The sequence below is a fragment of the Myiozetetes cayanensis genome, unplaced genomic scaffold, assembly GCF_022539395.1.
Source record: "Myiozetetes cayanensis isolate MyiCay16 unplaced genomic scaffold, myiCay2020 scf14, whole genome shotgun sequence".
Taxonomy (NCBI): Eukaryota; Metazoa; Chordata; class Aves; order Passeriformes; family Tyrannidae; genus Myiozetetes; species Myiozetetes cayanensis.
This window is the reverse complement of record NW_026087048.1, coordinates 19,354,497-19,369,347: the sequence shown is the minus strand read 5'-3', so window position 1 is coordinate 19,369,347 and position 14,851 is coordinate 19,354,497. Positions and strand designations below refer to the sequence as shown.

General features: G+C 42.8%; 1 protein-coding gene across 3 annotated transcripts in view; it reads right to left on the bottom strand.

Annotated features, from left to right (window-relative positions):
* Positions 1-14,851, bottom strand: part of MAP2K5 (mitogen-activated protein kinase kinase 5) — a 255,429-nt gene that overhangs the window by 165,796 nt on the left and 74,782 nt on the right. For all 3 annotated transcript variants that reach the window (XR_007628145.1, XM_050309546.1, XM_050309548.1), the window contains 3 exons: positions 14,611-14,640; positions 1,954-1,980; positions 1,610-1,642 (listed from right to left, as the gene is read on the bottom strand). Coding sequence is in view for 2 of the 3 variants with exons in the window: in XM_050309546.1 (XP_050165503.1) it covers positions 1,610-1,642; positions 1,954-1,980; positions 14,611-14,640 (90 nt within the window). In the remaining variant the exon portion in view is untranslated. The remainder of the gene's footprint in view (positions 1-1,609; positions 1,643-1,953; positions 1,981-14,610; positions 14,641-14,851) is intronic.

The following is a 14,851-nucleotide window of genomic DNA, read 5'->3' as shown; positions in this document are numbered from 1 at the left end:
CAGAAGGACAAAAACCCAGAATAGTCACAAGTTAAACACATTTGGCTTTAAAGTCTGTGTACACAAGGCAGGAAGAGCTGTTAAAGTCAGCACTACCCCCGAGCTGGCTCAGAAAAGCCCTTAATACAAAACGTGCTCCGTGACACCGGCAGGCCAAGAATTTGCACTTCCAGGTGTGGCAGCCACCACCTAAACATTATAGATCTTATTAAATGACCTCCTAACAATACACACAGAGCAAACCACACCACAGAGCCCATCCATTCTGCTCTTCCCCCGGGATCTAAATGGTATGGAGGGCGAGTTGCATTTCGACACCGAGTGTGTTCAAAACAAAGCCAGTGGCACTTAAAGAACTCTCAGCTGAGCTGTGCTCTGTCACCTGGAGCCTTAATGTGCCCACACACACAGAGCACATCCTGAACCACCAGCTCAGGAGACGGATGGTTCTGTGGTGAGCTGGGGAACACAAAATAAACTAAAATACATCTCCAAATGCTAATGCTGAAGTTAACTCGGCACTCGGATGTTTAAAGGCTGCACAAAGTTCCTTAGTTAATGTTTTTCTGAGAAGACTGGAGCAACTCTAATCCTGAGGACAAGATGTGAAAGCTGCCAGAAGGTCCCTTAGGTTGGAAAAGACCCCGAAGATCATCAAGTCCAACTGCAATCTACCATAATATGAGCTCTTCAGGGCTGTGATTTAGAACAGCTCAGATTGAGGCACAAGTACCCACTGAAAAGCAGGAAAACACAGGTAAAATATCAGCATCTTTACCTGACCTTCCTGAGGATGGAGAAGGCCCTTTGCTGGGGCATTTCCACACCTCAAAGGTGTGTGTAACAGGAATAACAACGGATGGAAAAGATTGAAGAACCAGAATTGCCTCAAAAGCACCCAAAGAACCAGAACACCATAAAGAGCCAGGGCAAGGAGCTGGGAGAACTTTCCTTGACACAAAGGATACTTGTTCATTTGAATTTGAGTGCATCACTCAAAGCCCAAACGTCAGTTTTGGAAAGAAGAAGTTTAGCTGAGCCCCGAAGTCATTCTCTAATAAAAGGACTCACTGCAGGTGAGCAGCTCAGACAAGGAGATGGAGACACAACCAAGACTGAGCACTTGGCTCACATGAAGCTCAACAAACATGTGGGACAGGGTGGAAGTAGCTGGATGACACATTCTGCCCTCCTGACTGAACAAAAAGGATTAGGTGACACTCTCCTGCTTACACATCACTTTTCTCTCCTTGTTAAAAACCCCTTTTTTTTGCCTTAAATCACCCCTGTTAAAGACCTGAATGTCTCTGTTCCAACTCACTGGCGAAGCTGAGGAACAACTCACACACCAAAGCTGAGGCTGAAGGACCTCAACAGCTCCAAGGCCTGGTCTGGGAGAGACCCCAGTCTGTGAAAAAGCTCAACATTCAGAGCAGAAAACCAGCACAAAGTGGGACAAGGCCAGTGCATGTTTGAGAGCTCCAAGCAGCACAAGGCAACTCGTGCTCGGAGGATGTCGGGCATTGTGCTTCATTAGGAAACAAAATATAAGCTTTCCAGTCCATTAGGAATGACTTTAGGAGTGAAAGCACATAAGACGACGACTCACCTCATCAACAATGCACTGCAATAACTGGAGAGGCTGCAATGGCAAGGAGAGAGGGGAAAAGTATTAGCCTATATGCAATATCTTTACAGTGGAGTGGAAAGAAAAAATCATTAATGCAATAAAATATAGCAAGATTAATCAACGGCAGCAAACTCTTATAAAAACATTGATGCTCAGGATGTTCTATTATTTCTAATGGTACCTAATCTAATACAGGCAGTTAAAGGTTTGCATTTTCCTCAAAATGCAATTTGCTAAGTTTAAAACAAGGCATTCAAGCATGCAGAGGAAGCAGCCATCAGGAAAAAGAAAAGTGAATTTTTTTCTGAACTCATAAAGCTTACCATTAAAGATCCCTGGTTTTTCTGAATCTGAAAAAAGACAATATGTAATTAGCATGTCATAATCAAAATGACTCACTTGGACACATTATGATCACTGAGAGAAAATTATTGCATCGCTGGTGGCAATTTGTGGGCATGTGTTAACACAATTTACATAATGAAAATACACAAATGTTAATAGCTCGCTTCTCATTTATAGGCGAAAGTCAGCAGAATGTTAATTTCACACAACACTTTTTAGTACCCTCCAGGTTGTATTAGAATAGGAAGAAAAACCATAATCCATTTCAAAAGGCTGTTTACGATTCAGATATAAATAATGTTTTATATTGCTAGATTGTGAACACTGGGCTTAATGTTGCAATCATTGCTAATGTTATGAAGCTCACTCTTTTTAAATTAAAAACCGATTTATTTAAAATTGAAATTAAATCATAGTCAGAAATTAGAATTTTGGATTACTGCCAGGCTCTGCTCACAATCCCTTTTTTGTGAAGAAAACTTTAATTATGTGGTTGAAGTATCTACTGCTGCTCAGGAAAGCCTTTAATACTCCGCTTTTCCCCAAGTTTCTGATCTGTTCCAACCCAGTTTTCCTTCAGTTCCAAGCAGAACATCACGAGGAAGTTTGAGGAACTTTGTATTGTTTTAAACAGCAAAGGGGGAAGACTTTTCTTGGCCGTCTCTGAGCCCTTCTGAATTTATTAATTCATCCATTTTGTTGTGAAATTCATTGACTGTAACACCAGACCCTTCTACTGATTCCACAGAGCCACAGAGTGCCCTGACCCACTCTGGCAGAGCTCCTCCTGAGCCCAAACCCAAACAAAGGCACAATCCCAGCCCAAAGAACGGAACACAAAGCCCAGAGCAGGAACGTCCGCCTGGATTTCGGGACGCTGCTCTTCCCAGAGTTTCTCTGTGCACACCATTCCTGACGGGGGTGGATAATTAATCACCTCTTTTTCCTCACCAGACACAAAGTTGCTGCCAACCCAACGCAAACAGAACTCGGTCCTGGGTGAAAATGTTGTTTTCCAACCCCGCTTCCTTTCCAACCCCACTTCCATCTCTCATTCCCACTGGCCAGTGCCAGGATGAGGGATGCTGTTGAGCTGCCACCAGTTTGGAAGTGCTCTCCCCCAGCACCCAGGATCCTCCAGCAACACCTGAGCAGCAAAATCCAACACAGAGGGGGAAAACCAGCACCAAGAAAAGAGCTGGTGTTAAGCTCATGGAATCTTTTCTTAGTGTATCAGCAGCACACAAAGTTTCTGAGGATAATTCTATTTTTTCCAAGGAAGAAAATAAAATAATACCTCCACAAAAGCAGCTTGTTATATTTTTTAATGGTTAATCTCTATCTATCACGACTCAACAGAACAAATTTGCTGCTTTACATTATTGCTAATAAGCAAAATATTTCGTGGCTATAAAAAGCCTTTTTTTCCTCCTTGCCTTCCAGATGTTAAATGACAAAATAGACTCAGCTTATTCAACAGGGATGATTTGGAGCTTCTTTACACTAATGCACACGAAGAGGCGACTGAGATTTTTATCCAAACAGAGCATCACTCACATTTCCTTACAGGAAAAATAGGTCTTGTCACAAAAAGGAATAGAGGTGGGGTCACCCAGAGTGGCCCCAACACGGGTATGATTACATCCAATTTCAGAGCAAGATTTAAAATATCATTTCTAATAAAAGCACTCAGTGCTCCTCGTGGAAGACAGAGCAGCACCAATGCAAGTGGTGGATTTGTGACACGGGAACCCTCGGCCGGAGCCGGGCCCAGCCGTGTCCCTGCTCACACCACCCCCTCCCCAGCCTTTATTACACCAGTTCTGAGAGCCACAGATTATTTGGAGATCATCTTCATAAATTTTGCATTAAGGTGGCTGTGCCAGTACCTGGAATTGATTCAAAATGCTTAAGACACTCAATTACTTTTTAACACTGTTACCCGATGTAACGACATATCTGCTATTTCCCTTGCATTTGATGATGCAACATCATTGTAATTGATTCATTTTCTCAATTAAATAAAGCTCCTGAGCTCTCCTCTCTGCAATGCCACCGAGACTCCCCACTTAGACGTATTACCTCTTTCCCCTGCCTCAGATATATTGCTTGTGAGGCCACGCTCTGCTCCTCCCTCAACTCCACGAGCAAATGCGACCTTCCAGCCGTATTTTTCAAGTTGGGGAGCAGCGATGAACTTTGCTGTGTTTATATTAGGCATATTTTTCACTGTTAAAACTCTGTTGTTTACCTTTTTCCGAGCTCCCATTATCGGGCAGCTTCGGAAACCATAAACCAAACCCGGCCGCCGACAACTTTACAGTCGGCGCCTCTCCTTTTTGCCCACAGTTCAGGAGAAAGGGAGGCAGCCCAGTTTTATTGAACATTAAAAACTGGTCTAAAAGTACTCATCATAACCTGTTTTCTCCTTTCTCTCCTTCCCCAGCTGTTGGGTTTGCAGGTGCTGCTGGGAGATGAGAAGTTCATCTTGAGGGATCCAAGCGCAGCGGCCGCAGCCCCAAAGCCAATAAGCCCCAAAGGTCAATAAATCCGTCCCATTCCCAGCCTGTTTCTCAGCCCGTGGAGTGTCAGTGGTACCTGGATAAACCACTCCACAAAGCACACCCTCCAAAAGGCATTTTTGCCAAGCTTGGTTCAAAATGCCCAAGTTTGTCTCCTGCTTCATCTCCCATTTAATGAACGCCTCTGGTTATGAAAAGCAACTTCTGACAGCCCATCAGGTTGTGTTTCTGTCTCCATGGAGATCCTCTGGCCGGGAAGTGGCTGAGGAGACCTCTCTACCATCCCCTTCCCATCCCATTCACCGGCACAATCACAGAAACTCAAATGAATCCACCCCGGGTAACTGGGAGGAGTCACCAGCTACAGCTTTAATTTTCCCTTTTACTCTCTGGAATTAGGACTTGCCCTGGAGCTCTTGTTTGAGAGATTTGCAGGTGACCCAGGGTTAGATCTTCCCATATCAGTTAACAAATTTTCTCTTTACATATATACTGCTTTTCAAGCTCCTGGTATTTCTTTCTTAATAGAAAAATCCATATACCAACAAATCATACAGTTATGGTTTTTAAGGGAGGCTTCACATTCCTTTTCCTACTCCAGGAAACTGTGGATTTTAAAAGTAGATAGGACTTATTTTTAATCTGTACAAACGAGGGTGTAGTTTTAAGGAAGAGCAGAAACCACAACCACTGTCTCCTCCTGACAAATGCTTTGTCTCTGCCCTGATATAAAAGGAAGAGGAACATGTAAATGTGCTGATTTCCATGTGGTCTCCACCACCATGGGTTTGACTCTTCCTTTGGAATTAAAACACGATTTTCAGATATATTTTACAAATTCTTGCAAGATTGCAATTGGTTCTACTTCTGCAAGAAGCCAAAGCACCAAACCAGTGAGGCTGACCCCCCTAATCTACTCCTGACATTCCAAACAACACCCTCCCCATCCCAATCCATGGATTTTGCACGTGGCAAACTTCAACCAGTGCCACGAAACACACACACACAAAGAATGAAAATTATTTCAAAACAATAATAAAAAAAAATAGACAATTCACAACGACCTTAATATTAAATATATTCTTACAATTATATTATTTTGGTTTTCCCCGAGGTCTGCAAACAAATTTATATAAAGAGATTATTTCATCCACCATTGAACTGCAGCCACTTGCCAGAGAAATCTCTTTACCAGAGTTTAGAAACACAATTCAGCAAAGTGGGGATGAAAAACTCCCCACTGTTGGAAGGATTGAGGTAACAATAAGTAGGACCAACAATAAGTACTACCAACAATGACTACGACCAACAACAACTACTACCCTGGAGCAGCTCCAGGATGCTCCTGACAACACATTCCTCTGTCAGCAGGAAGGTGGGACAAGCAAGTCTTTGGAAAACCAGTAAATTTAGCAAACTGCTGTTAAAGATCTTGGAATCAGAGAATCATTCAGGTTGGAAAAGATCTCTAAGATCACCGAGTCCAACCAGTCCCCCACTGACCCACGGGCCTAGACCTCGTCCCAGGCATCACAAAAAAGGAATAAGCAGAACAAAGGGTGGTCAACCAGAAACCAAATAAAGGGATGGGGTTTAGTTTTAACCAGCTCTTGCTTCATGTCACCCTTGTTTATTGAGTTTAACAAAATGCCAACCACGATAATGGAGAGGAACACCAGGAGAACCTGGAAAACTGATCCCAACTCGGCAGGGATTCAATCATACAATCTCCTGAGGTCCCACAAGGATCAGTGAATCCAAATCCCCAAAAACCAAAAGGACAAACACCACAGTGGGACGTCCAGGGAGGAGGAACAGGCTTGAATCACACAAGGTTATCCTTCCCCTCTGTGCCTCAGCCTGGGCATCCCCAGGGAGCTGTGGGACAGCTGGGGAAGATCAAAATAAAACCACAACAGCCAGAAATCCTGAGAGCCCAAAAGAACCAGGATCTTCAGACCAAAGACAAAAGCATAACCAGCAACCCTGCATCTCTTCTCCATCTTCTTTCCACACACAACTACCACTATTCCCTGCAGCAAGGAAAACCTTTCCAATAATCCAGCAGAGGAATAAATCATCTAAGGAAACACCTAATACCAGGAGGGTTGAAGAGCAGCAGATGAATATCCATCAGGATTGTCCCTCCTCCTCCACACAGCCCTGCAGGTCCCTTCTGGCTCGCAAAGAAACAGGTAAAATGTCGATTGCTGAAGTCTGACACTTCCCTATCCACCTGGAAAAACCCTGAGCTTCCTCGGGAGGAGCTGCAAAATCAACGGTGGTCGCTGCAGATGAGACAATCCCAGGGACAGCTGGAAGGAAATAACCCAAAGCAGTAACAATTTGGGCACGTGAGTGGAGTTTTCCAAGCAAACCGAGGTGCTGAGTGGGCTGAGGCACCACACTGTGCAGTGACCACCCCCTCCTGTCCCTGCACTGCCCACAGCAGCTCACATTATGATCTCTCATGAATTAAAGCCAAGGTTTCACAGCCCTGGCAGAAGATTGGGTGCTTTGGAGGGGACTTGGACCTCAAAATCATTCCCTCTTACTCCAGGCTTTAAGGCTCCTCAGCATTCTGAGTAAACCCCACCCTGCAGAAGAAGAGGTGGCCACGTGTGCTCCTACAAGTCCTGCTGAACACAACCCTGAGCCCCTGGCAGAGGGAACCAGCAGTCCCTGCAGGCAGAGCAGACACTGGCACTGCTGTGCCCACCTCCAGCAGTGCCCCCAACCCCAGAGACCCCCAGGAGCAGGCGCTGCTGCTCCTCAGCACCAGTCACTTGTGACTCCCACAGCTGCCCCCGTGGGCAGGAACAGGCAGATGGAGCACAGAGCTGCTGCAGCCTTGTCTGGTCACCTCCAGCTCCTGGGGGACTCGGGAGGAACCACATCTGCTCCTCATCCCAGCCAAGACAGCCTGTTCCTGTGGCTGCCCCATCCCTGCAAGTGTCCAAGGCCAGGCTGGAGCAACCTGGGACAGTGGGAGGTGTCCCTGCCCATGGCAGGGGTGGAACAAGATCGTTTTCAAGGTCCCTTCCAACCCAAACCATTCCAGGATGATGATAAACCTTCAGTAAACCCAATATTTGCTGATGGTTCACCAGCCACACAAACCCATCCACTCACTGAGAGCTCTTCTCCCAGGTTTCAGTTCCCATTCATCGACATCCACTGCAGGAACCAAAACTGGGAGAGATGGTTCCCTCCAAGCACTCCAGGAACACCTCCCATTCCACAGAAGCACCAACTCACACAGAAAATCCTTAAATATTTGTAAAAATATCACTGAAGAAATGTCAGTATTTCAAAGAAGTCCAGAATGGTTTGGGTTGGGAGGGAATCCTTAGAATTAGAGAGAAAAAAAAAAACCAAACACGTCAGTCTTTCAGGATTCCAAGCTGACAATCCACTCTTAAAACACACACAGATCATATTAAAACATAGTCTAAAATCAGGGTTTACCAGTTACCTACATTTCCACACTTGACCACATTATTCAAACATCAATTTTACATTAAAAAAAAAATCAGACAGGAAGAATAAAGTAAATAAATAAAAAATTTCCCTTTACGCTTCAGATTCCAAACAGGTTTGGTTTTTTTTTTTTAACTTTCCTAAAATCTCTCCAGTTTTCAAACATGAAAACACCTCTGGAAAAACCAAAACTGAATTCAAATTTTACAGCAAGTTTCTAATCAAGTTTTAAGTTCAACCTTAATTCTAAGGAGAAAAAAAATAATAATATAATAAAGGAAAATGTATCTGAAGTATATTATCAGGAATGATTCATATAAAACTTATGTTAAGAAATTAGGAAACGTTTCAAATAACAGCAGCTGGCTTCAAATATCGTCAGTGGTTTCTGGAATATACTATAAAAGCAAGAAGACTTGCACAGATCTATCATATTTAGGATATTATACAACAATTTAATTCACTATTTTGGCATTAGCATTTGAACAGTGTTTAATGTCTTTTAAATGGTTCGATGTAATGACAGATCTGGAAGACAAAACATTTCTTTCTGCCTGGGAAAAATGCTGCAACCCAGCCTCAATTTATCCCCCTAAAATAAATGAATGCTTAAAGGATGTTTCTGTCAATTGGAAAAAACAAAAAACCGAAAAAAACCAAAAACCCACAGCAGTAAAAAATGGTTCTTTTACATCCCAACTTAAAGTAAACATTTTTTGCCTTGACAAGCTGCTTCCATTGAAATGCAACCAGGCCAAACGTGGTCAATAGTATGGATTACAGAGAACAAAAAGAACCTCACACCGTGTTAATACAGGGATCAGAAAGCAGCAACTTCATTTAGAGGCAAGGCAATTATTTAGCAAAGATGCAGCAAAGGAAAATGAATGTTTTTCCAGGGAAGCTCCGGCACAGGAGCCCTCGGACCTCCAATTAAATGCTACGTGCAGAAATCACCATCTGCTGATGGAAGGAGGAAAAGAAAACCTTGCAAAAAAAAAACCCCTCAGCTTTGGGAGCAGAAATAAATAATAATAATAATAATAATAAAAAAATAAAAAAGTCAAGGTGTTTTCCTGCTGGAAAAAGGGGCTGTGTCCTGGCTGGAGCCACGGGAAGGATTTGCTCCAGCTGAGGATCCGGCCCAGCACACCCGGAATATTCGGCATTGTCTCTCCGCTGCTTTTGAAACGCTGGGATGTGGGAAAAGCCCAAACCTTTCCCTGCCAGGAGGAGCAAAAAGCCTTTCTCTCTCTCTCTCTCTCACACACACTGTGGATTTTTTTTTTTTTCCCTGCCCTGTTTTATTTTCTTAGGAAGCAAAAGCAGCGGCAAATCCACAGCGCCCGCTTTCCTGGGCTGTAAAAATTCCCTGCCAGCCACTCCTGTTTCCTTTGCAGTGGGATTTAAGGATCCCTCTTCCTCGAGTGATATGCCATCATATTGTGGAACTACCAGGATTTGTCTCTCTCAGTTCCAGTGCTGGGAAAAGGAAGGGGAAAAAGCTCAGAGTAAAAAAAAAAAAAATCCAAAGGAAAATCCAACTCTAAGTAAATTCTTCCCTGATTTATTCCCATTATTTCTCCTGCTGTAAAAATAAACTCTGCCTATTAAAAAAAGGCCCTTAAACGGAGGTCTGTGGTATTTTGAAATAACTTCTTTTGAATCCCTGGCCAACGTATTTTAACAAACATCATCCCCCGTGCCCATCATTTCTCCTGTCTTTCTGATCTCTTTTTCTTTCCTCCCCGCCCCCTCGCCACTTATCATGTTCTTTATTTGAAACAGATTTTTAACAGATAATCTTGCTCGTTATAACAATATCTTGCTTGCATTTTATTCAAATAATTCTTAAAAACAGCTTAAAAAGCCGTTTGGAATAACATCAAGCTCCCCATCAATCACAGGCAGAAATTCCGCTGGCGGTTGTATAAACATCAGATCAACTCCGATGTCTTCAAGGATTTCAGAGCGAACCATAAAAAACTCCATTAACTTCTGACAAAGAATGCAAATTAATCACAACATGGGGTGAAATGAAATTAAAGGCTCTTTTTCTAATCAATGACAAGGCAGGATGAAATATTCGGTGGCTCTCTCGGCGTTCCGGCTGCCGGGACGCTCCGGGATGGGAGGTGCGAGCGGGGATTCACCCGGGGTGGCTCTTTAGCCCTCCCCATCCCTACAGCGATCTGCTTACAAGTCGCCCAGGCTTCGGAAAACACACTAATCATCCGAATCTCAGGTGCATCCAATTTGTTATTCACACTCTCCCGATGCCAGGGAAAAAAAAAATAATAAAAAAAAAAAAGCAAAGGAAAAGCCTGGCGGAGACAGATGCACCGGGATCCTTAAATGACAGTTTTGGCCTCCGGAAGTGCGATCGCTACAGCAAAATCTAGTACAGCCTCCAGGTGAAATGTCTGGAGCTCCATATGGAGCAGGGAAAATTAACAACAAGATGAAAATCGCTGTAGCAGCGGGGAGTCGGAATTTAACAAAAAAAAAAAACCCACAAAAAAACAGCAAAAAAAAAAGGGATACGGGAAAAGGAAGAAAAAAAAAAAGAGGGAGAAAAAAATTTAAAGATGAGGAAAGAGAAGTAATAAATTAATGGGGTGTGAAAACATTCAAAGCTTTACAATACCAGGGGCAGTGTTTGCTCAGATTTGGGGGGGAGATGTGGGATGGGGAGCGGGTGGAGAGGGGAGCAGAGGGACAGGAAAAGGGGAGCAGAGGGATGGGAAAAGGGGAGCAGAGGGATGGGAAAAGGGGAGCAGAGGGATGGGAAAAGGGGAGCAGAGGGATTGGAAAAGAGGGGAGCAGAGGGATGGGAAAAGGGGAGCAGAGGGATTGGAAAAGGGGAGCAGAGGGAAAGGGATGCAGTGGGATGGGAAAGGGGGATGAAAGCAGGGAGCAGTGGGATGGGAAGGGGGAGCAGTGGAATGGGAAGGGGGAGCAGTGGGATGGAAAAGGGCAGCAGAGAGATGGGAAAAGAGCGAGCAGAGGGATGGGAAGGGGTGGAATGGGAAAGGGGAGCAGTGGGAAAAGGGGAGCAGAGGGAAAAGGGAAGCGGTGGGAAAGAGAGCAGTGGGATAGGAAAGGGGGAGCACTGGGATGGGAATGGGAGAAGTGGGCTGGGAAAGTGGAGCAGCACAATGGGAAAGGGGAGCAGTGGGATGGGAGAGGGTGGAATGGGATGGGAAGGGGAGCAGTGGGATGAGAGAGGGTGGAATGGGGAACAGATTTATATTTTGGTGCTATTTCTTTAAAAAAAAAAAAACAACACAAAACCCAACAACAACAAACAACTCCAGGTCATTTTTATCCCATTTATGGAGCCAAGCCTGGAATTGCATTTCTCCAAATGCAAAAGTCTCTTAAGTACAGTGGTGTGACCCTCCAGCTGATTAAATCCTGCCTGTTCCTCTGGAATATTTCCCTAATGGATGTGGCTCCTTTTAACATCCTGCTCTGTATGAAGTTGGACAACAAGCCGAGAATATTTAGTGGGCAATGCTTTTCCTCCCTCCTAAACTGCACTATCATTAACCAAGTCATTGTCCCCATCCTGCTTTTATCCAAGCCATGGAATTGGAAGCTACAGGACTGTTCAGATCTTTGGGGTTCCAACCTCAAATTTAATTAAATATATGATGTGACACCTTTTGGTGTATTTTTTTTTCTTTAATTTTCAGTTCTTGGTGTAAAATCAAAATCACATAAATTAAGGTTGAACTTTTAAAAGAAATTCAAACTTAGTTTCCCTACGTGCCTTCTGTGGATCCCCAAAAAGCTGGATGGACTATGGACCAGCAACTGGGGTTTCCTTTCTTTTTTTTAAATGTTTATATCAAAAATAACTTTATTCAAGAGTATTTGTGTGTGGGGGTGAGCACAGGCACCATTCCCATTACTTTTAATAGTTAGTCAAATAAATCAAGGGGTGAATTATGCCCTTAAACACTGAAGTTTGTACCTACAGAAAATCCTATGAGCAGAAAACACTTCCAAAAGGGAGCTTTACATCATGGCCATGCCAGGAAAACCACCAACAGAACAATGAAACCCACATAAAAATTAGATATTTGCTATATTTTAAGGATTAAAGTTTCCTGTGCAAAGTTTTTAGGGTGGAAAAGTCTGTTCTGATCATCACTGTTTGTTATCTCCTTGCTCACATCACACTCAAACACTGATTATGGGGGTTATATTCTGTATATTGAGACTAAAAAAATTATAATTAGAGTTAATAATTAGATATTAACTCTAAACACACCCATAAGCAACTTTTCTGACAGGAATAGTTGTTTGCACCCTTAAATGCTTTCAAAATAAACTTAATTGTGGAGATTAAATGAACGTGTGGTGAATAAGCGTCAGCAAAATAAACACTCGTAAGGCAAACACTCATAAAAGACGTGGAAAATGAGAAGTGGGAAGTTCTACCATTAAAATATTTTACTTCTACCATTAAAATATCCTACTGAAGGCCAGAAAATAAACCAATCCCCCTTTAGCCTTTGCAAGATCCTGAATTTCCACACTGCAACAATTCCTTCCCCCTATAAATCTTATTCATTTAAACTGAATTTACACACATCATTTGTCTGTGTCTTAAAAACTGAGAATAAAGGAAAAAAAAAACCACAAAAAAAACCCCCAAACATATTTTTTTGCAGCTGCAGGAAATTTCAGGTGTTCTCTGCACGTGGCCACACTCCCCATTTACAGAGGGGAGCAACTTCCAACTCGTTTAGGGATAAATCTGGAACTGCACATATGATCAACCTCAGTCCCTGATTAACCTCATTCCTTGAATGAGCCCACTGAAGTGAGGGGGAATTATGAAGTGACTGCAGAATCAGGCCTTTATTGGGGGAATAAATGCATATTTGGACATTAAAAAACCCCAGTTATTTACCCCCCTAGTCAGAGAAGGTTTCTAAGGGTTCTCGTGTCCACCTTAGTAAGCACATGCCTAAAATTCATATTCTTCCCATAAAAATCCCCCTGAAAAGCAGTTGCTCGAAAAGCTTAATAGCCACATTTTCAAGTTTCACCTCCTCAACTGTTTTACATTAAAAAAATATACACAATTTCATGGGCTACTGACTTGCCAAATATTCTTTTACAAACCCGCTCCGTTTTTTAATTAGAACAGCAAAAAAAAGCATCTTAAACTTGCAATCATGGTTTGCTCCCAGTTCAGGGAGGAATTTTTGCCCAAATCGGATGGAATATCCAGGCTCCAGCTTCCCTCCCCCTGCTCTGCCACTTCCACAGGGTGATCTGAAATTATCCCCCACATCACTTTTTTGATTTTAAGGTCATAAAGCACACGGACGTCGAGCCCCTCGGTGAGTTCCCCAACGCAGGGAGGACTTTGCAACACAAGAGCTTCCCTTTCAACCCTCCCTTCAAAAGGTAGGTTTAAACCAGAGATAAAATATGCAAAGGATGCTCTATTAATCGTGGCAGCAAAACATTTTCCAGAGGAGATGAGGAGGCGAAAAACCAAGAGTGTTTCCACACACGCTAAACCTTCCCAAGCCCCTAAAAAAAAAAAAGCGTCAGGAGAATTGGCTTAAAACAGCTTATAAAAATGGGAGAGAGAATGAGTCCCAGCCTATTATTCAATAACCATGTTTGTGAGGCATCTGCATAATCTAACCATGCATAAATTAGTATGTGTATTACAACAGTTATTTGCATAATAATAGCAAGTTAATAGATGCTTAAAGAGCACAGACCAACACCACCTTTAAATCAGACATTGCCTCCAGGCACTGGGATCTGTACAGACCAAGATGCAGAAAACAGTCTCCATAAAACATATGAAAACATCAAACCCACATCCAAATAATTCATTTTAGTCCCTGGATGCTTCACTTTTTCCCCCTCCCTCCCTCTCTCCCAGGAAAGAATAATTTGAGGAACTGCCGAGCAGTTTGTTACTGTGAATTCTAACATCCATCTCAAGAATTTAAAGTAATCATCAGACCCAGTTCTGGAGTGGTTGTTTTGTTCAGAGTTTCACGGTTTTTCAAGCAGACAGAGTAAAATATTCCATGGTGGTTCGGGGCTCAGCATCAGCCCAACCTTTGCCACTGGAGATGGAAAGAGTTTAACCACCAACTTCAGGTGGAGAGTCAGAAAAATGCCAGTATCTAAATAAAATACTAATTTTAAGTCCTCTTAAATGGGAAAATCCAGAGCTCCCTTAAGTGTCCCATTCACAGTACATTTTTGAGGAGATTTTAGAACATTGTGCCATCACTCAAAATTGGAATTAAAAATTAAGTTATAATAAAGAGGAGCAGATCCACCTTTCTGCTTAAATAAAGGTGCTGTTGCATACACAGGATTATTTTTTAATCCCACACCAAAACCATCATTAACATCATCATAATTTTCACTGTCTCCAGGGAAAGAAAACGTCGAGTTTGAAAAGGAAAAAAAAAAAAAAAAAGAATCAATAGAGACTTCTAAATGACTCCTTCCAGATCCCACTTTTCAATTTAACAGGACAGATTTATTTGTATGTGGCTCAAATGTTCACAATTGCTCTCTGCACCTTCATACATAGGAATGAATGTCACAGTGGCAAACAGCAGTAATGAACAATCTTACCTGAGGATATGGAAACCTCCCAAGAGCAAGCTGGGAAAGGAAATAATATTTGTCTAGTTATAGAGATTTGCATGGAGGGCACATTTCCTTACAGAGAGAAAAGTACTCAACTCTTCCCATTGTGTAAATTGGGAAATGGCAGTGGAAGGGATTGTGCCAGCACACAAAGAGCTGTATTTAGAATGGATCGTTCACCCCTGGCTCCACCCAGGGTTTCTGAGCTTCCCAAACCCTTTTGGCA